This window comes from Papilio xuthus, unplaced genomic scaffold (genome assembly GCF_000836235.2).
Source record: "Papilio xuthus unplaced genomic scaffold, Pxut_1.1 DF827777.1, whole genome shotgun sequence".
NCBI classification, from domain to species: Eukaryota; Metazoa; Arthropoda; class Insecta; order Lepidoptera; family Papilionidae; genus Papilio; species Papilio xuthus.
In genome coordinates, this window is record NW_013530872.1 from 2,017,565 (window position 1) to 2,038,623 (window position 21,059).

The 21,059-nt window shown below is 32.7% G+C and overlaps 4 protein-coding genes and 1 long non-coding RNA gene across 5 annotated transcripts; 3 read left to right on the plus strand and 2 right to left on the minus strand.

The window, feature by feature from the left end:
* The first annotated feature begins 55 nt into the window (after positions 1 to 55).
* DNApol-zeta (DNA polymerase zeta catalytic subunit) lies at positions 56 to 9,639 on the plus strand. Its single transcript, XM_013309382.1, has 20 exons — positions 56 to 210; positions 331 to 455; positions 664 to 792; positions 966 to 1,060; positions 1,314 to 2,098; positions 2,507 to 2,690; positions 2,785 to 2,879; positions 2,947 to 4,103; positions 4,176 to 4,289; positions 4,398 to 5,082; positions 5,177 to 5,368; positions 5,462 to 5,582; positions 5,947 to 6,191; positions 6,518 to 6,678; positions 6,992 to 7,129; positions 7,242 to 7,379; positions 7,660 to 7,850; positions 7,979 to 8,203; positions 8,374 to 8,590; positions 8,728 to 9,639. The coding sequence occupies exons 1-20, from the start codon at positions 159 to 161 to the stop codon at positions 8,887 to 8,889; spliced, it is 5,211 nt and encodes a 1,736-aa protein (XP_013164836.1). The 5' UTR covers positions 56 to 158; the 3' UTR covers positions 8,890 to 9,639.
* A 1,909-nt stretch (positions 9,640 to 11,548) lies between these two features.
* LOC106115816 (uncharacterized) lies at positions 11,549 to 12,334 on the minus strand. Its single transcript, XR_001227778.1, has 2 exons — positions 12,164 to 12,334; positions 11,549 to 12,027 (listed from the first exon to the last, which is right to left on the minus strand). It is a non-coding gene; the product is annotated as an uncharacterized LOC106115816 (long non-coding RNA).
* Positions 12,335 to 12,387: 53 nt separating this feature from the next.
* Positions 12,388 to 15,423, plus strand: LOC106115815 (interleukin 1 receptor associated kinase 4 tube). The gene is made up of 5 exons (XM_013309383.1): positions 12,388 to 12,524; positions 12,619 to 12,809; positions 13,320 to 13,486; positions 13,633 to 14,708; positions 14,894 to 15,423. Exons 1-5 carry the CDS (start codon positions 12,444 to 12,446, stop codon positions 15,290 to 15,292), a joined length of 1,914 nt encoding a protein of 637 aa, XP_013164837.1. The 5' UTR covers positions 12,388 to 12,443; the 3' UTR covers positions 15,293 to 15,423.
* A 46-nt stretch (positions 15,424 to 15,469) lies between these two features.
* LOC106115900 (uncharacterized) lies at positions 15,470 to 19,207 on the minus strand. The gene is made up of 5 exons (XM_013309541.1): positions 18,558 to 19,207; positions 18,360 to 18,482; positions 17,956 to 18,102; positions 16,207 to 16,428; positions 15,470 to 15,897 (listed from the first exon to the last, which is right to left on the minus strand). The coding sequence occupies exons 1-5, from the start codon at positions 19,020 to 19,022 to the stop codon at positions 15,634 to 15,636; spliced, it is 1,221 nt and encodes a 406-aa protein (XP_013164995.1). The 5' UTR covers positions 19,023 to 19,207; the 3' UTR covers positions 15,470 to 15,633.
* Positions 19,208 to 19,358: 151 nt separating this feature from the next.
* On the plus strand, positions 19,359 to 20,100 carry QIL1 (MICOS complex subunit MIC13 homolog QIL1). Its single transcript, NM_001312030.1, has 3 exons — positions 19,359 to 19,391; positions 19,464 to 19,620; positions 19,776 to 20,100. The coding sequence occupies exons 1-3, from the start codon at positions 19,384 to 19,386 to the stop codon at positions 19,965 to 19,967; spliced, it is 357 nt and encodes a 118-aa protein (NP_001298959.1). The 5' UTR covers positions 19,359 to 19,383; the 3' UTR covers positions 19,968 to 20,100.
* Positions 20,101 to 21,059: the final 959 nt, after the last annotated feature.

Genomic DNA, 21,059 nt, shown 5'->3' on the forward strand with positions numbered 1-21,059 from the left:
CTTTGTTAATTAATATGTCACAAATCAAAAGTCTAATTGACAAATATCAAAACAACAAAACATGATCAAACATGAAAACAAGTTACATTTTCTTTAATTTTTAATTTAATGCAGTATATATTCTTATTTATCATGATTGAAATATACAACAGTAGAAAATGAATTCTTCAAATTCTTTCATTCAAAACACTGACAGAACTAACCTTACTGGTATGAACGCTTGTTTAAAACTGTGCAGTTTAATTCTTTCCAAAAACTACTAAGTAAAATTTATGATAGATGTTTAATAATATATAAATATGTATCTCATACCTTAATAAATATTTTCAGATTCGTCACTATCTAAGAAACCAGAATTTTCAATAAGAATAGTAGTATGCGATCATTATCTTACAAAACCAGTACCTGGTATTGATGTTATATATTCTGAATTTAGAGGATCGGATATAAAACAGGTACAATAAATATAAAAATATTTAAATATACTTTTTACATAATTGTTTTTAATGGTTTCTCTATCAAACTTCATACATGTAATCATGTGTTCATCTGAATGTATAGCTTATGTGTTTTAGCCTTCATAATTATTTAGAAAACTCGCCCAAGTGAAAAGCTGTAAAAAATATTTTTTGGCTTATCAGGAGAATATTTTTCTGTTTTTAGGTGCCAGTGCTTAGAATTTTTGGACCTACACCAGAAGGAAGGAACGCATGCCTTCATATTCATGGTGTTTTCCCTTATTTTTATTTACCATGTCCTACATCAAATCCAGAACCACAATTACTGTATCAGGTATTATATTACTTTATTAACAAAGATATGGAAATTAATATTGAATTTTAAAAAAATATGGTGAATTCAAACCAAAAACAAAACAAAATCATCATAAAATGTTCTCTGATCCATAGATATTTTAACTTAAGGAACATTTTAAGTTTAAGTGTATATAATTTTAAATGTTACAGATTGCAGCAAGCTTAGACAAGGCTATAAATATTGCATTGAAACAAGCAACATCTGTAAATCAACATGTATATAAAATATCTTTGGTTAAAGGATTGTAAGTTTTCTTAATTCCAAATTAATGTTCTTATACTAACTGTAGCCCATGACTCCCTCTGCCCGGAATTAAAAAACTTAATTAATAGCCTATATGTTCTTCCAGACTATGTTCTACACGTATGCAAATTTCAGGGACATCTATGCAGTTATTCTGGAGATACCTTCAAACAAACATCCATCCATCTAAACATTCGCATTTATAATATTAGTAAGATAAGCAGGTTAATCTTAATTTTTATTTCTATTTTCAGACCTTTCTATGGATTTCATGACAAAGAGCACTTATATTTAAAGATATTTCTGTATAATCCAGGCTTAATAAGACAGGCAGTTGAGTTATGCAGCAATGGAGCTATTTTGGGTCAACCTCTACAGCCACATGAATCTCACCTTAACTTCACATTACAGTTTTTCATAGATTTCAATTTATTTGGTATGAGCAATATAGATTTACAAAGTGTTAAATTTCGTAGAAATGGTCTATCGCAACATAGTAATGACCCTTTAGATGAACTTGATGAAATCAATCTGAAACCGGAAAGTATATGTTACTTTGAAGCTGACTGTGTCGCATCACAGATTATAAATAGACAGAGAATAGGAAAAGCAGACGGCATAGAAAATCCAGGTCTAGAAGAAGTATGGAATCAAGAAATGGAAAGAAGGAAACAGTTAGATATATCTCTAGCATCGAAATCGTTAACTCAAAGTAGAAATAGCACGGATGAAACAGATTCACATTATAAATATCAAAATATGTTTTTAGTTAAAAATTCTAATTTAATTGATAAACCAATTGAAATAGAGACAAAGGTGGCAAATGATCCTAAAGTACATTATCCAGCAGAAATGACTATGGATGGATCACAACTTTATAATGCAACCGATGTCAGTACACATTTACCTGAAAACACAAGTTTAACATTAAATAAAACTTTTAGAAATAATAGTGAAAATGCTATTCTTGACACCACACTAGTAGATGAAGATATAGCATTGAATAGCAGTTTTTCTCTACATTACAGTCAAGTATTATGTAAGTTAAGCTTTCAACGATTGTGTCCACTCATTTTAAAAAACAAATTAGTAGCCTATATATTCCCGACTGTGTTTTACATCTATACAATATTTCAACGAGATTTGTAGCCGTTATGGAGATTATGTCTAACAAATATCCATCCATCCATTCATCTAAACATTCGCATTTATAATATAAGTCAAATTAGCAGATAGCAGTGAAAATATTCAATGTTTATATTGTGAAGGAAAACATCACTATGTAACATGCACATATCTGTCAAGGAATTCATTGGTTGACTATGGCCTAATCACCTCTCACTTAGGGTAGGCTCCGAGCCCCTCAGTGGGGACATACAATTAGCTGGGGATGAATATAATTGTACTTTAAATTGTGATCAATATTTTAATATAAATATGTTTCCAGTGGATAGTGAAGATTTTGAATTAGTTGATATGCTTCAAGATTTAGATGATAAGCAAATAGATGATGATAGTGTAATGGGTACTCAAAAGGACATGGCCGAAGAAGTAAATTCTGACGCTGAACTTGATAAAGAATATTCACAAATATACAATGATGATACTATTTGTTTGGATCGGGATAAATGGTATGTGATATAAGGTAATATTGTAATCATTTATAAATGTTTTAAAACCAGAATTTTTACACTCTAAAAAAAAGAATATATTTGATGATTTCAGTGAAAGTGATGCTAAGGAATCGACACCATCTTGGAATGATACATTTTGGGACGGTGCTAACATATCACAATTGGATGGAGCATGTGATGATGATCGTAAGTCTATTAAATTTACATATAAGTAAATAAAAAAAAACTCGTACTAATTTTAAAATTGTTTCAGATGTTAAAAAAGTAAGAAAAAGAAAAATGACATCATTTAAACTTGGTCTATCTAGGCCAAAAACTAAAAAGTCCACTAAAACAGAAAATAATGAATTAAATAAAAATTTGAGTACAGAAACGATAAAAACAGAAGAAGAAATAAAAGTATTAGATGTTTCAGAAAGTAAAGAATCTATGAATACAACTCCAAAAAAATCTTTAGAAATGTCAATAGATGTACTAGACATAAGTTTAAATAAGGAGAAACCTGAAGAAAAAGTGATTAACACTAATATATCTCTTACTGAATTAGTTAAAATAAAATCTGAAAAAATGAAACAAGAACCAGCTATTGAATATGATAAAAATAATAAATTTGAACCAATCGCAGGACCATCGAAACTAATAACTAATAAAAAGAAAATTATCATCCCTGATAATTCTATAAATGATTCATTTGATTCATCACCAGATGATGTTGGCATCACAAGTTTTTATGACACATCAAAATTTTTGGATACATCTTTAGAAATTGATACCAACTTATCTCCAGAACCCGCAAATCACACTAAGATTACTATCGAACAAAACCCTATAAATATTAAAATATGTGAAGATACTAAAATTAAAAAGGAAATTGAAGATTTAAATGATAAAAAAATTATAATAACACCTAAAATAAAACCACCTACTACAAATTACGTTAAATCAACATGTCAAAAGTATTCGATACCAGAAAATCTTAATTTGAAACCTTTTTTCTCTAATTACAAAGATGTTGGTGACAAAATAGAAATAGGTCAAATGGTCATTAAATTACAAAGTCATCAAGCACGCGATATGAATCCGTTTGAAAAAGTATTAAACACAACTAGTATAGAAGAATGGAGGCAATTATTATTTCTGCAACAGACAAATGAAATGCCGGATGATATTGCAAAACCAGAAATACTTAAATCATTATTAGCGGGGAATAAACAATACATTTTAGAACCGATTAACAAACCTCCTACAACACGTGATGTTATTAATTGGATGAAACAAGAAGAATTAACAACAGAATCTAATTTAAATTGTAAAGAATTAAAAGATATTGATGAACTAGAATCATCTCAAGTTATAGGTTTAAATGATGATGAAATTAACAGTAGCCTTAGTTTAGAAAGTACAGATAAAGTAAGTATATAATTAAGTAATTTTACTTAAATACTTAATGTATTTTTTAATTAAATTGTTATTTTTTTATAGGATATAACAAAAATAACCAACAGTCTTCAAGCTATGCAACCTGATGGTTCATTTCTTTGTTTCGGAAGTACAGAAAATCAAAGTGAAAGTATTCGAGACTCACCTGCATTGGAGGTATGTTATCTTATTATTTGAATTCTGAAAAATAAAGTATAATAAGCCTTAATGTTTCTTTGACCAAAATTAAAAAAAATATATTTTATTGCTGTTTTAAATTTTTAGGTTAATTTTCTTACATTAATGCTAATAGAAGTGCATACATCTGTTCGTTTAGATTTGAACCCTGACCCATCAATAGATCCTATCCAAGCCATATTTATTACTGTAAAAAATGACTGTCCAACAAATCATTTTCTACAAAATGAAAAGACAGTAATACTCGCAATAGATTCACTTCAACCTCCAAAACTATTGGATAGGTGCGTTTTTAATTCACAAGTGACATACGTAGAAAATGAAATTAAATGTATAGATAAATTGATACAATTAGTAAAAGAAAACGACCCTGATATTTTATGTGGATACGATATTGAAATGAACTCTTGGGGTTACGTTATAGAAAGGGCGCAAAATTTAGGCATTGAGGTTATAATGGAAATTTCTAGAATAACCGAGAAACATCGACAGAAGAGATGGAGGAATGATGAAAGTGAATTAGAAGGGAGGGTAATTGGAAGAATTACGTTTAATGTATGGCGTCTGTTTAGACATGAGTTGGCATTATCCAGTTATAGCTTTGAGAATTGCATGTACGTGATATTAAATGAGAGGGTACCAACATATAGCTACGCACAATTATCAGAATGGTGGAATGATGAATCAAGGATTTTAAGATGGATTCCAGTTGAATATTATCTCACTAAACTGTCCGGAACAGTTAGGATGTTGGAGAAACTAGATATGATAAGTAAATACATCTTTAATTTCTTCCTAATAAAGATTTAATTCAAAAAAATTGAAGTTTAAATTTAAAACAATGTGTTACTTGTGTCTCCATTTAGATCGTACATCAGAGCTGGCTCGTCTGTTCGGTCTGCAATGGTGGGAGGTGTTGTCCCGGGGCTCTCAGTTCCGCGTGGAGTCGCTCATGTTGCGTGCAGCTCGACCTCTAAACTTAGTCGCGTTGTCGCCTACAGTACGACAGCGAGCCGCAATGCGTGCGCCAGAATGTCTGCCACTTATATTTGAACCAGGTTACTAATATATATTTAATATCAGTAATAGTAGAATTCGTGTTCAATTCCTTTTTATGCCAAATAACAATAAATGCATATATTTTTTTACAGAATCCCGTTTTTATTCGGATCCAGTGATAGTATTGGATTTTCAAAGTTTGTACCCTTCTATGATGATCGCCTACAACTACTGCTTCTCGACCTGCATCGGTCGCGTGCAAAATATTAACGGGTATGTTATTATACCATTATTATAATGCTACTTTTTATTATTAAATTACCTTTTCATATTTTCGCACCAAAAACATTTGATTTTATAATTTAAATCCCTATTCCATTAGACAGTTACAAATCGCAGTCACGATCGCGCTAGTGGAAATTTCACATCGTTATAAATAAACACTTAAACTATTTATAAAAAAAACTTACTAAGTAGCCTATGTGATCTTCCAGACTATGTTCTACATCTATGCCGAATTTCTTCAAGATCCATTGAGCCGCTCCGGGGATATCTTCTAGCATCCATCCATCCATTAACAGTTTCGCATTTGTAATATTAGTAGGATTTTACAAATGACAAATTCTATTAATTTTAGTGATGCGCCATACGAATTCGGCGCATGGCGTTTACGTATACCTAAATCAAAGTTGGACACACTAGTGGGGAATGAATTAGTGCATTGGTCACCTGTGGGCGTGGGCTTTATCAAATCTTCAGTGCGTCGTGGTGTGTTACCTGCGCTACTAAGACGAATCCTCGCCGCGCGGCAAGCAGTCAAGAAGAATATGAAACTGCAAACTGATGAGGCAGTTAAAAAAGCCATGCATTCAAGACAATTAGGTAAAGAATCTGTAATATAGTTCAACTTGCAGTCAAAGAATTTAATTCGCTACCCACTTAGGGTAGAACTGAAAGCTCTCAGGTGATGGCGCTAGAGTCAAGAATATTCTTTTTTACATTTTTCGTTACAAATAATATATGAGCTCATATGTTATTATGAAAAACATCAAAACGTCTTTTTTTAATCTGTGGTATATTTAGTGATACTATCACTCTCGATTATGCTGACGTATATAGTGCGCAATAGGCAGTTTTTCTCCGCATTGCATTTCACCTCGATTATATTAGAATTATACAAAGTTGTCTTCTCTTGTTGATAACTTCAGGGTTGAAACTAATAGCGAATGTAACGTACGGCTACACCGCGGCTAACTTCAGCGGGCGCATGCCGTGTGTGGAGGTAGGCGACAGCGTCGTTGCCAAGGGACGGGAAACATTGGAACGAGCTATCAAACTCGTCAACAATACTGATAAATGGAATGCAAAGGTTTAACTTTCACTAATACTTAAGATCTTATAGTTTTATTTTAGTAATCTACATTTATTTAATTACAATTAATAGTATAATCCAACCAAATATTTGTCTAATGTGTAGTGAAATTGCAATTAAAGCTGTCAAATTTAAATGTCAAATTGCAATGAGTGTCAACCAATCAGGTTGTTGTATTATCGACAGTGGCGCCGCCACTCCATTTGTAACTTTTTCAGAGATAAAAAATGTTTTTATTAAAAAAAAATAAGCAGAACATAGATAAATTGTTAATTAAATTGATACTACATAAGCAGAATTTAAATTACAGGTGATATACGGCGATACGGATTCAATGTTTGTATTAATTCCGGGAGCGAGCAGACGGCGCGCCTTTGAGATTGGACAAGAGATCGCTGACGCAGTCACCGCTGACAATCCATCACCTGTCGTATTAAAACTAGAAAAGGTTTACCAACTGCTTATGTTATAAATTGCTAAACATTTTTATCAATTACAGAATAAGGCCTATTTTTAAATATTTTCAATTACCGCAACTTAATTTAAAATAATTTTGCTAGGTGTACCAGCCATGTATATTACAAACAAAGAAACGTTACGTGGGCTACATGTACGAGAGTCCGGATCAAGAGAAGCCAGTCTATGAAGCAAAGGGCATTGAGACCGTGCGCAGGGATGGCTGCCCCGCTGGAGTTAAGGTAAATTTTGCAACACCACCGACTCGGAAGAACCACAATTTTTAGATTGGCAATATTTGATGTTAAGTGACTACCACTGTTAATATAGAATCACAAGTAAATTGCAGTTTTCTGTTACTTATAAATCTAAATATAAAATGTATAAATTGGCATAAGAGGAGATAGATCATCTTTTACTATATGGAATGTATCTATGAAAGCATTGAGCATTGCCCACTGCTGGACTTAGGTGATCCACCTAAGTGCAGCAGTGGGCAAAGTTTAATGATGAAAATTCCAGCTACTCCAGCGGTCCCTGTGCGAGTTGTTCGAGACGGGCGACATGTCGCGTGTGAAGCGCGTGGTGTGCGCGACGCTGGCGCGCCTCGCCGACGGTACACTGCCGCCACACGAGCTGTTTTTCACGCGCGAGTACCACGGACCTGCGGGGTACAAGTCCGGAGCGGCCGTGCCTCCTAATGAAATTGCCAAGTATGGTCATCATTTCAACTCTTATTAATTCACAATTGGACGTAATCTTAATTAAAAATCGTTGTAGAAAATGTCTACCATATTTGGTTATATACAATTGTAAATGAACTGTTATCTTTGTATGCTAGGCGACTGATGTGCCGCGATCCGAGAAGCGTGCCTCGTGCAGGGTGGCGCGTGTCGTGGCTGGTGTGCGCGGGAGCCCCGGGCACCGCGCTGTCGCGGCTGGCGCGCTCGCCCCGCGACCTGCTGCGCCAGCCCGCCGCGCCACACATCGCCTACTACGCCACGCGAGTCCTGCTGCCCCCGCTGCACCGCTGCCTTTCATTGCTAGGAGTGCACGTCTTCAATTGGTCAGTTATACTCTTACGAACTAATGCCCGCACTTCTAGTGACTCATTTTAAATTTTAAGTAATCCGGCTAGAAGGACCTGTAATTTACCAAAATAATTTAAAGTGAAGAATGATACATAATGTCATCAGAGTCGTCGGTTTTCGTTAATTTGATTATATTTGTGTCCAGGTGGAAGGAAGTGGGTCAAGGACGAGAGATCCAGCTAGAGAGAGCGGCAGCTAGCCGTGGTGGGGGTATCGCGCGGTACATGGAACGCGGGCGGTGCGCGGTGTGCGGCGCGCGGGGTGCCCGCTCTCTGTGCGGCGCATGCGCACGGCCCCGAGCCCTTCTCCCGCTCGCTACCAGACTTGCGCGCGCGCACACACATTTACAACATTGTTATGACGTGAGTGTGACGATTGAACTAATTGTTTACCGAAAATGTCAGAAATCTTGTGAAAGAATACATACATTTCTGGGAAAATTCAGGTTAATTCATTAAAACTAAATTCATAAAAATTAAAATATACCAAATGATTGCAGATTTGTAGTACTTGCACGAGCCACTCTGAGTATAGGCAATGCGAGAACACCGAGTGTCCGGTGTTATGGCGCAGAATCACCGCGCAACAGAAACTAGATGAAATACGAGACGTCTTCAACAATCTACCTCCTCACCTGACCTTGCATGATATACATTTCTAATTTATAATGATGGTTATTGTGAAATATAAGAAAAATTATGTAATTTTATATTTATTAGTAAAATGCACAATTTATTGTTTTAATATGTGTTGCAATAATTTCTATGCTACGGATACATTGTCGCGCGAAGATTCATGTTGTTAGAAAAACTATCGATTGTTTCGAAGGTTTAGATGAAGAAAAAAGACTATTTTTGAACAATTTTTACTAGTTAGAACTTATTTTGGTCTTATAACAAACAGTTAAGGAACAGTAAGTATATTCTAATAGAAAAAATGTCATTCATTCATTCATAGAGTTCTTCACTTGTTTATGTCATTACGATTTGTGACCCTTTTGTTGGTAGTTTATTAGATGAAATATATTTTTCATGATGTGGTGGTGAATGGGATTGCACATGAATTAGGAGATGGCAGATTACAGAATTCAGTTGATTGTTTACAATTACATTATCCATCATGGCTGCTCGGAAGAGCAAATCATAGATGTAATTCATTACAACTTCTTTGGCATTGTGATCTTTTAGTTTTCATATTTTATTTGCAATTAATTTACTGAACATGTCATATTCATTATTTAAAGTTTTGATGTGCTTAAAATCTTCTTTCATTTGTTTTTTAGCTTCTATAATTTCTGGAGGTATGTTTCTGTCTGGAGGACTGTCTCTTATTGGTTTTTTCTCAAGAATTATTTATGACTTTTCTTCTATTGAAATATGCTCAGTATGAATTACTTTCTTTGTCTCTCTTTCTGTACAGTCAGCGTCATATAGATCGTCACAGACATGATATGCAAATATATAGGTACACCAAAAGTAATCAATTATATCGGTACAACAAAAGTCCTCAAAATAATAGATACATTCACCCTGCTCAAATACATCGGTACATACACAGCGTCAAATATATGAGTACATGCAAGATGCTCATAAATATCGTAGCAGCCACAGCGTCATAAGTAACGAAGCAGTCAAGGTGCGCAAAAATATCGGTACATTTGACAAAATTGAACTCTATCTCTATATACTTGTGATACAATTTGGAAAAAAACTACTTCTGTTACATTCATTTGACACTTTGTATTAACATTATAGGTTGTCCGGAAAGTTCGTTCTGATTTTCGATATAAAGCTTACAATAGACTGTAGCTGAAGTGGATTCATTTTCGGATTTCCACCATTATCAAACGTCACAAAAATTTCTATATTGTGAATAATTTCATTTCATTGGTTGAGATAAAAACTAATTTTTAAAATTTTATCCAATAATAAAAGACGTTTTAGGTATAGAGTCGTACCAATATAATTTAAAAACATTTCCAAAAATTTAAGAGAACAGGGTTTCAATTTTCCTTATAAAGCGGCACGAACTTACTGGGCAACCCAATATTTTTCTTCTCCTGTCATAACGCTTAAATATAAAAGTTTGTCACGCCGAATATGACAGATAGGTATTAACTAATGTCAAATTTTGCCTTGTCACAATATTTATAATACTAGATTGGCGCAGTATTCTAGTATGTTTGCCGTGATATGTAAGTTTACCGGTTCGAATCTCAGGCTACTTTTTTTTCATTTTTCAATCACGGGGTTATTTTTTCATAACCAATAAAAATTTGGTAATGTAAAATTTTGCTCGACAATTTTTTTTTATAATTTTCGCTGTCGGGTAGAAAGAAATTTAAATAAAGTTAACAACAATTAGGTCAGACCATCGCGGGTGAAGTGAGTGGGCGGAGCGTGGATTGTCTTTGCGGGTTTTAAGAATGGTACGCGCGGAAACTATACGTACAAGTGTTATCTACATATGTGTGCGCGCCCACGCACACTGAAATGTTTATTGCAATCGACCAAAAATTTGATGTAGTTTGGATATTGACATTCAGTTTTTTTTCTTTGTTTCTTAAATATAATCAGTATCAGTAAAAGGTAAAAGTAAAAGTGTTATTTTTACCGGTACAAGTTTAACAAACATGAGTAATAAACAAATTGCATGCCAATAGCATCGCTTTATCTCCTTCATTTTTGTTTGAAATAGAAAAGTACTTTAACGATCAAACTCATTAGTCCAAGGCAATATCAAAAAGTACCTAATAACTACGGCGATAGAATTTAGTTACATGTGCTTCGATATTAAAATTAAAAAGTTTAAATATCAAAAAAAAAATAGTGGCTTGGGATTTGAACCGCCGACCTTACGTACCAACGGCGGCGAACGGTAAGGCCACGAGACCAAACTAGCATATATGATGACAAACTTAAATTTGATGTTGGTTTTATCTACCTAATATCTGTCATGCGCGTCGAACACTTTTAGTAAATTTTGAAAAATGGTTTGATGCAAAGTGTCAAATGAATGTAACAGAAGTAGTTTATTCCAAATTGTATCACAAGTATATAGAGATAGAGTTCAATTTTGTCAAATGTACCGATATTTTTGCGCACCTTGACTGCTTCGTTACTTATGACGCTGTGGCTGCTACGATATTTATGAGCATCTTGCATGTACTCATATATTTGACGCTGTGTATGTACCGATGTATTTGAGCAGGGTGAATGTATCTATTATTTTGAGGACTTTTGTTGTACCGATATAATTGAATACTTTTGGTGTACCTATATATTTGCATATCTTGTCTGTGACGATCTATATGACGCTGACTGTACTATCCTGAAAAATAGCAGATGCAGCTCATTCACTAAAGACGGTTGGATAAATTAAATGATTTCCATGATGTTTTGTAGCATTTCTCAACTATGATGAATGAAAAACATGTTACCAACATGTATTACAGAAGAATATTTTAATTTATTATTATTCAGAATATTTCAGAAACTTGCAAATAATACTCTTAATTCTTATTCAAACCGCCGTATAACATACTAGATGTGGCCTGCGACTACGTCCGTGCGAGATGAAAAAAAAACTAAGTGTAGTAGCTTATAAGTTCTTTTAGGCTATGATCTACATGTATGCCAAATTTCAGCAAAATCCATGTGGCCGTTCAGGACACAGCTAATAATCATCTATCCAAACATTCGCATTTATTATATTATGGTAAGAAGTAAAACCTTGCCAACCGCTGTGTGATAAGTACAGTAAACTTTATTATAGTTCTTCAAGAAGATTTTGTGGTAGCCTGAAAATACAAAAAAACGAATGTCATTTTATCAGCTTCATAATTTGACTCAAAGAGTATAATAAGTATACTATAAGTCAAAGCCAGCCCAGTAAGCCAGTCGCGCTGAATTCGAGCTGGCCTAATGCCCCGTTACCATTTAAAAAAAAGCTATACTTCTACAGAATGGTATCTAAAAATCGTTTTTAAAGGTTATTTTATTTAAATGTATTTTTTCATATTAGACATGCACTGCGTTTTAATGCTTACACCTAAGAGTATATAAAATATTACATATTAATTCATACTTGTCTTCACATGTCGATTTATTTTACGCCTAAAAGTATACTTTGGTATACTTACTCTTTGAAAGTTACTTATACCCTTTGGTTGGCGTAGCTCTTTGCTGCGTATAGGTACATGTTGCGCAGGTGCGTATGCGCAAGTTGAACGGTTTTAAGATTTACTTAAAAAATACATATTACATATTTTATCGCAAAATTTTTAACAGTTTCATGGTAAACAATAATATTATAATACCTGAGTAAAAAGGTTTTAGATCTTTCTTATCTATCACTCTTAATATTTGTCAATGTTTACATTTTGAGTCAGGGTCAAAACAAGGAAAATATTACTTTTAAAATGCTTGCAAACATGGAACTGCGCAAATTGCCAGCGGGAACTCTTTATGACGTTATTAACACTTTGGAAACAAATAGCGATTGGAAAAATGTTATGTCGATTATACCGAAGAATCTTGGTAGCTCTGATTCTGAAAGAAAATATACCGATAAAGACATAAGGTATGTTTACGTTTACAATTTTTAAACACAATATTATGTCTAAAGTTTAAAGTTTCCTTTTGAAGAGGTATAGAGCAGAATCTATATTTTAATAAATACTTAGAGTTACAGTAGTCTTTGTGTTTATTATAAACTAGCAGTAACCTGCGACTTCGTACGCGCAGAATTAAAAAGAAAATCAAGTAATAAATATAGCCCGTGTCACTAGAAAAATTTTAAGAATTTTCCAAATTGATTCGGTAGGTTCGGGACCTACTCAATTCAAACAAACATACAATTAAATCTTTTTCCTTTATCTTTTCGTCCTCTCGAAGTGATATCAATCGAATATGTTCAGTAGTTGATACTGCAAGTTAACTCCTTATTAAAGAGTAGTAAAATCTGTACACACAATATGTCGGTAACCTTATAAAAGAAGTTAAATACAACTTAATGTCAAATTTTTATATTAAGTTTTTTAAACATATACTTATTTTATGATTCAAAATAAAATTCCAAATTTTGTTTTAGACTTATTGAAAATTATTCAAAAATAAGTAACAGACAATGTGCAGAAATATTAATTGATGAGTGGGGAACCTCAGGGAAAATAAGACCAACATTGTCAACACTAAAAGATATTGTACAGAAGGCAAATATATTGAAAGCTGCAGACCAAATTGCAGCTCTTCTACATGGTAAAGTAAAACATTGAATCACAATATATTAAAAGAATATGGTAAATGCAATGTCTGTTTTGAGGATTATATTGCTACTTTTAATGAAATCAACAATAGAACATTTTACAATTATCCAGGACTTAGATTATTAATTTTATTTCCAGAGAACCGAGCGCCTCGACCAAATGATGGTCCTGGTGCAGACATTGATACAGATGTCTCTATTATATTAGAAAATGAACAGATAAATGAAAGATTTAATTCCTATGATCCAACCAAGAGAATTCAAAATGATACATCTAAAGACAAAAATTTAGGCAACATTAGTACTGTGCCTATGAAAACTGAAAATGGAGATATCAGCTATAATATTCCAGCAATAGATATTTTGAGAACAGTAAATTTCAAAAGTAAATCAACAGAAGTTGCACAATCATCAAGAAATATACCTAATTTAGAACTTATGTTTCCTAAGTCGGAACAGTTCAGAGGCGATACGTCATATAGTGATGCTACTACTAATAGTGAAAGTGAAAAGAGAACTTCTCAGGACTCTCCCAATCAACCTAAGAGTGAAAATATCTCCTTCCAAAAATCATTACCTAATATACCAGACTTGCATAGTCATATTGACAAAGAAATATTAGAAGCTACTAATTTGATTAATTTTCAGTACAGCGAATTGGAAAATATAACATCAAAGTTTTCAGACACCATAGTTGATGGTCCATTTGGTCCCAGTGGTAAAATAGGCAGTGGTGGTTTTGGAGAAGTGTTCTTAGGCTATCATCCGGAATACAGAATACCTCTTGCTGTTAAAAAGATCCATACCCATTTACTATGGCCCGCACATAAACCAAATATTGTGATAGATATGTTCAACACTGAAGTTAAAAACTTGATTCAATTTAGACATAAAAATATTGTTCCGATACTAGGATTCTCAATGAATGGACCAGTTCCATGTATCATTTGTGAATATGTTGATGGAGGTTCTTTAGAGGAGCAATTGGATACTAATTGTTCCTCTAAACCTAAATTGGTACTGACAGAAAGACAAAGGATTAATATAATGATGGGCACTGCAGAGGGTTTAAAATATTTACACACAAGTGAACATGTTATTCCAAATACCAGTGCAACAGGTGACTCCAATCCACAAAATGTAAAGAAAAATAATTTTGTTCACCGTGATGTGAAGAGCGCTAATATTTTGCTCACAAAGGATTGTGTGCCTAAGGTAAACAAATTACTATTGTTAATATGAAAACATTTAATTAATAACTTAATATCAGTATTTTTTAACTGACTGCAAAAAGAAGGAGGTTCTCAATTTGTCTGTATGCTTTTTTTGTTTGGCATTATATAGATGCTTCATGTTATGAAATGTGCTTGTTATTATCATAAATGTTTTCCTTATTCTAGATCTGTGACTTTGGGCTTGTTAAACAATATGAATCAACATTTGTTACAACATCGCCAATGGGCACTTCTGCTTACATGGCTCCCGAAGGATTCTATGGAACTATAACACAGAAAATAGATATTTACAGTTATGGAGTTGTCCTTTTAGAACTACTTACTGGTTTAAAACCAATTGTAAGCAACAGTAATAACGATAGAATACACATTAAAGATTTTGTTAAAGAAAGTATCAAAGAACAGGGTGATATTAGTAGCATTTTGGATCCAAAGGTTGAAAATTGGACAAAAGGTAAAGAAATATATGAACTATCTACATGTTGCCTACAACAAGAAAGGTTCAATAGGCCATCAATAGAGGAAATTTGTGACACTTTGTCTGATATGGCCAAAGAAAATTAGTTCTTACCTAGGATAAAACGGTGAGTTTTGATGTCAAACATCTCTTTGTATTGTTATAGAAAACCAATTAATTGTTATTATGAATTTATTTATCTACAATCACACTTTATATAAATGGGTTCTTTATCAAATATGTACATATTTGTGAATTAAAACGAGCTTGTCTTGGTAAATAAAATAAATGTTTTATTTCTTGTAATAATTATACTGTTATATATTTGTTTATTGAAATTGAATGATTTGCAAAACAGGACTGTTATTTTATGATAACACTAAGCATTTGTTACTGGAGAGTTATATTTTCTTACATAACATTCTTCTTCTTAAAAATAAAGAATCTTTTATTTTACATCACATTTTATTGCATTTATCCTGTTTATAAAATCATTTTTAATAGTGCAATCAACAATTTCCAAATTATTTATAATGCTCTTTTTCTCTGCATCATCACACAATTTTATTAATGTCACAATTATATTATGCATCTCTGGTACTAACTGTTCATCTTTACAACAATATAATACTTTAAAAAGATTGGAAAGAATTTTATGTCCCACAGAAAATTTCCATACACACCAACAATATTTTATCCATTCTTTTAAAGTCTGAAACAATATAACATCAAGTTAGATTGATAAAAAAATGAAATAAAAAAAAACAAATTCGGAAAAAATTCTCACATTTCCTACACCCATATCTATGTCATGTAATTTAATTGCATTATGATCCGCTATTTTCGTAGATAAAAATAAGAATTTAGAGTTAAGATATAAAAACTACTATGGCCTCATCACCCTTAACTTAGGGTAGGCTCTGAGCCCCTAGGTGGGGATGTATAGTAAGCTGATGATGATATAAAATCCAAGACACAACTTTATACTATTTGTTATTAGAAATATTATAAAAATCAATACCTCTAACACGGTTTCCAGCAATACTTCACTTACAGCTTCATTACAGCACAAATCTAAGTTATCGGAAATTATGGCAAAAAATATTATTCTACTGCAACAGTGTATTTTGTGAATTGATATTATAGTCTTTGTAAACTTTAGACATTCAGCTTTTCTGTACAAATTAGATTCAATAATAAGTTGGTCCAGGACTGCGTTGTACATTTCATCTAGTTTTTGTTTCTGAAAAATAACATAACTTTTTTTTGTAATCAACAGAAATAAAGTATTTTTTTAACTTTAATTAAAAAAAAATAAACATTTATTACATTATTACAATATATTTTAAAAACAAATATTAATTTACTTGGTGTAGGATAATATTACCACCCTTAACTTACGGTACTCTCCGAGACCCTCGGTGGGGACGTATAGTGAGCTGATGATGATGAGGATAATATTGAAAGTAAATAAAGGGTCTTTCAACAAGGATGGGTCGATGTTAATAATGTGTGGCGGCCATTATGTTTTGGCGGCATCTGTCAAATCTGTTTCTGTTTCCAAATCATCATGGCAAGTTACGGTTGAGCAGCATGTGCAAATGATAAAACTTTATTATCAAAATAAGTGTTCGTTTGCGCAAACGTTGCGCGCATTGCGCACATTTTACGGTAGACGCGGTGGCCCTTCAATGTCTACTCTCCAACGATTGGTGACCAAATTTGAGACGACCGGTTCGGTAAACAACCAACCAACAGCTTTACGTCAAAGGAACGCCAGATTGGGCGAGAACATCGCCGCTGTATGTAGGAGTGTTCAGGAGACTCCGAGGCAGTCGATTTCTCGCCGTGCACTAGAACTCGGCCTTTCGCAGACTTCAACTTGGAGAATTTTGCGTCAGGACTTGGGCCTGCATCCGTACAAGATCTAACTGACCCAAGAGCTCAAAGTTAATGATTATAGACAACGCCGTGTGTTCGCTGAATGGGCTTCGGAACGCTTGAAGGTGGACCCCGATTTTGGTCGAAAAATAATCTTTAGCGACGAGGCCCATTGTTGGATGAATGGTTTTGTTAATACGCAAAATTGCCGGATATAGGATGACCACAACCCACATGAGGTTCACCAGGTGACAATGTATCAAAAAAAGGTAACCGTTTGGTGCGGATTTTGGTCTAGCGGCGTCATTGGTCTGTACTTCTTTGAAAACGTTGGCGACGCCATCACCGTCAACGGCGAGCGCTACAGATCAAACAATTTCTTTTGGCTTGAATTGAACAATATGGATATGAACGACATGCGGTTCCAGCACGATGGTGGTACTTGCCACACTGCGAACGACACTCTGCATGAACAGTTTGAGGGTAGGGTTATCTCTTGCAGAGGTGACATGAATTGGCCACCAAGATAGTGTGATTTGACTCTGCTAGACTTTTTCTTGTGTGGTTTTCTGAAGTCGCAGGTCTATAACAATAAGCCACAATAGACCGTTGCCCAGAAAGCCAACATAATGCAGGCCATCGCTCAGATTCATCCGGATCTATGCAGCAGAGTAATTAAAAATTGGACCTCTCTGATTTGTGCCACCATACAAAGCCATGGTGGACATTGAATGATGTCATATTCCATCCATAATGGCATAAATGGGCCTTTCAAATAAAAATAAATATTGTTAATATCTCACACACATCTTGTTTTATTCAATTTTAACATCTACCTGTCCTTGTTCAAAGACCCTTTATAAGTATATACTTTTATAATGAAACATACCTTACTATCAGCTGGTAGAATATTATACAATGCTAATAAACATTCAAAAACCAATTTTGTTGCTTCATTGTCTTTTTCTGTTATAAGTTTCCTGAGACTTATATATACTACTTCAAAGTAATTTCCCTGCTCAAATGCATCATTATTCTGTAAAAAATGTACACATTATATTATTATTCTGTAAACAATATACACATAGGTTAAAAGGTTTTTATAGATAAATTAAACGACAATGTTTTTACATTGTCTTTTAATCCAAATGTTTGAGTTCTATGAGTCTACTTTAAATTATTATTCCTATAATTAAAAATGTGTTAACAGTGTCCATTCTATAACTGATCAATTTTAACATCTATGGGTTGATTAAGGTGGAGGATAATAGATTGTTAAAAATAAAATCTTACCAAGCACTGCAATATGGAAAGACAAGACTTCAATCCGTTCAACTTATTCTCTATTATATAGTCATCTATTAGATTAAGAGATGTTGGTAGTATTTTTGAGGGAACTATAGTCACATTGTATCTCTGAAAGTTAACACCAGAAATTAATATCTAAGATATATGAGCTGTTACAAAGACATAATATTGTTATTGGCTTACTTTAATATTTTTGATCAGTCTAAGATATACATCAATTTGAGTTGGATACTTTTTGAATTCAGCCGGAGACAATTTCTTGTGTAAATTTTCGAAACATTTGTCAAAAATTTCTTGATGGTTAAATACAGCATTTTGAAATATTACATTAGAAAGATTTATTTCATAGAATGTTTGAAAATAGGAATTTAATTTTTCAGAGCACTTCAAACAATTTGCTTCGTCCCATGTGTTTTTACTTGATAGCTCAAAATACAATATCAATAGTTGTGATATAACTGATTCGGGATTATTACAGTTCCTGAAATTAATAGCCTCCAGTTGTTTTTGGAGTAGGTAAAAGTTTTTATCTAAGTTTTTATTGCGTATTCCAAATTCTGAATGATTTTTGCATTCATCATAGTTCTTGTTAAGTTTTGGTACAAGACACAATTCAATGATTTGCTCTATTTTTCTTAAAGTATTCATTATTGTTGTGCATTAAATCTTCTTGTAATGACAAATAAATGACAATTGACGTGCACTACAGCAAAGATATAATCATATTATGAAGATAACATAACACGTGTTCCAACTGTTTCACGATATAAAAAACACAACCTTATGAAGAAGTACATTTCGTATACTTTAAAGCAGGGTTGAATTAGAGCCTAGTATTTCAAATTAAGGCTGGACTTGTGAAAAAAGTATTTTGAAATGCATTTAAATTAGAAATTGACGGCAACTTTGACAACTGACAAAGCAGATGAAAATATGTCAACGTCAAATTACGTAATGAAATAAAGTATTTAATAATTATTTTAGGTTAACAGTCTCATAAAGCAACAAAATGATAAAGTAAATACAAAACATTAGTTTTTTTCAGTGTTAAATACACCAATGATTAAATCTTGTGATTTACATTCACAGGTTCGGTATTAAGTCGGCTGTATTAGGTTCAGCAGTGTATTACACTGTGGACAAAGGTGTTTGGAAGGATAGTGAAACAACGCGAGAACTTTATGAAGAATTAGAGAAAGGAATGTCCCCATATGTTGGTGAATTCAAAAAACAAATACCATTTGAGGTAACGAAATGACAATATTACTTTTTACTTGTTTTTTTCTAAAAGAGTTTCTAAATTGTTTTAACAATCACCTTTAGATTCTATTTACATGAAATTGAAATTGTTTTTTAATATGAATAGTATTCGCAAAAAATTTTTACCTGATCTGTTTTCAGTTGCCTCCACTCCCATCAAATGATAGAGTATCCTATTTATTCAAATACTACTGGAACTGTGGTGTGAAATCGACATTTCAATTCCTAATTAACCTTCCTACTCACACCACAAATGCAATAACATTAGCATATGATAAAATATCATCAGCAACCTCCACTGAACCTGTAAGCAGCCAAGACGGTACAAAATAGATGATAGGAATATGACTATGTTTAACTAGATTATTATTTAACTTGTTTAGTATTTCATGCTATTAAAGTTAATAAGTTTCTGTTAGTTGTCGACTGTTGTTAATATCTTAAAGAGCATTAAACAAGATAAATACTTTTTTCTTTTAGTCCTAATATCCCTTCAAAGAATTTTGTCAAGAACCCTGTTATAGTAAGATTCTTCAACTTCATCTACGCAGTATAAAAAAGATAATAATAAATATGACCATGTCAAACTGGGATAGCGTAGTCTCTTACAGTGTAAGTATTTTTCAAATCCGTTCAGTAGTTTGGGAATCTATTCAATGCAAACAATATTATTAAGATACACACTGACTAGTATTTATAACTATAGAGTGAAAATTCTATATCCATTTCTTTCTACAAAGGAGTATTCTATAGTTTCATTCAGTCCAATAACAATTAGAGGTTAAAAAAATGTGTAATGGTAGCAAATTAGTACAAAAATAAAAGTTAAGATAGAAAACAGTCCACAAAAGTGGCAGTTAGATTTATTAATTTTTTACAAATTTAGTATTTGACAAGTTTATTACTTAAAAATTTAAAGAGCATTTCTAATTTCCAAAAATTTACAATTACTAATGTTTCACAATTTCACTAACACACTTTGGAATTACATGTTTTAGACTTGGAGATATGTTATTTAATTATTCTTTTTTATTATTGCTACCAAATATCCGTCCCCGTGAACATAGATATTTTTAATGCATTTCAAATGTCCTCAACATTAACACAGCGTTTATTTAATTATGTTCAGTGTCAATAAGAAAGTATTACATTGAATATAACAATAGATTATTGTATAATATAAACATCTCCTAAGCCTTTAACAATGTTTAGTAACACCTAATATCTCTGTAAAGACCTTAATATATATGAAAATGTAATATTCAGATAAATTATTGAAAAATTCAGTACCAAATGTACTTTTAATGAATGTGTACTTAAGGAAAATTTTGTGCACTTTCCATTACTTCTAACACGACATATAATATGAAGAGATAAAACAAATATGGATTATAAAAGAAATATTTGATTGTAGTATGTAAAAAA

What these genes read in the sequence shown, in the direction of transcription:
- DNApol-zeta (XM_013309382.1), top strand. Translation starts at nt 159, where the DNA reads ATGAATTCTTCAAATTCTTTCATTCAAAACACTGACAGAACTAACCTT. An exon ending in GAGGATCGGATATAAAACAG is followed by an intron (nt 456 to 663) that starts GTACAATAAATA and finishes TTCTGTTTTTAG; the next exon opens with GTGCCAGTGCTTAGAATTTT. An exon ending in TGGAGCATGTGATGATGATC is followed by an intron (nt 2,880 to 2,946) that starts GTAAGTCTATTA and finishes AAATTGTTTCAG; the next exon opens with ATGTTAAAAAAGTAAGAAAA.
- LOC106115815 (XM_013309383.1), top strand. Translation starts at nt 12,444, where the DNA reads ATGCGCAAGTTGAACGGTTTTAAGATTTACTTAAAAAATACATATTAC. An exon ending in AAATTTTTAACAGTTTCATG is followed by an intron (nt 12,525 to 12,618) that starts GTAAACAATAAT and finishes ATTTTGAGTCAG; the next exon opens with GGTCAAAACAAGGAAAATAT. An exon ending in CAAAGGATTGTGTGCCTAAG is followed by an intron (nt 14,709 to 14,893) that starts GTAAACAAATTA and finishes TCCTTATTCTAG; the next exon opens with ATCTGTGACTTTGGGCTTGT.
- LOC106115900 (XM_013309541.1), bottom strand. Translation starts at nt 19,022, where the DNA reads ATGAATACTTTAAGAAAAATAGAGCAAATCATTGAATTGTGTCTTGTA. An exon ending in TTTCCATATTGCAGTGCTTG is followed by an intron (nt 18,103 to 18,359) that starts GTAAGATTTTAT and finishes CATTTTTTACAG; the next exon opens with AATAATGATGCATTTGAGCA. An exon ending in TTCTACCAGCTGATAGTAAG is followed by an intron (nt 16,429 to 17,955) that starts GTATGTTTCATT and finishes GTTATTTTTCAG; the next exon opens with AAACAAAAACTAGATGAAAT.
- QIL1 (NM_001312030.1), top strand. An exon ending in AAAAACAAATACCATTTGAG is followed by an intron (nt 19,621 to 19,775) that starts GTAACGAAATGA and finishes ATCTGTTTTCAG; the next exon opens with TTGCCTCCACTCCCATCAAA.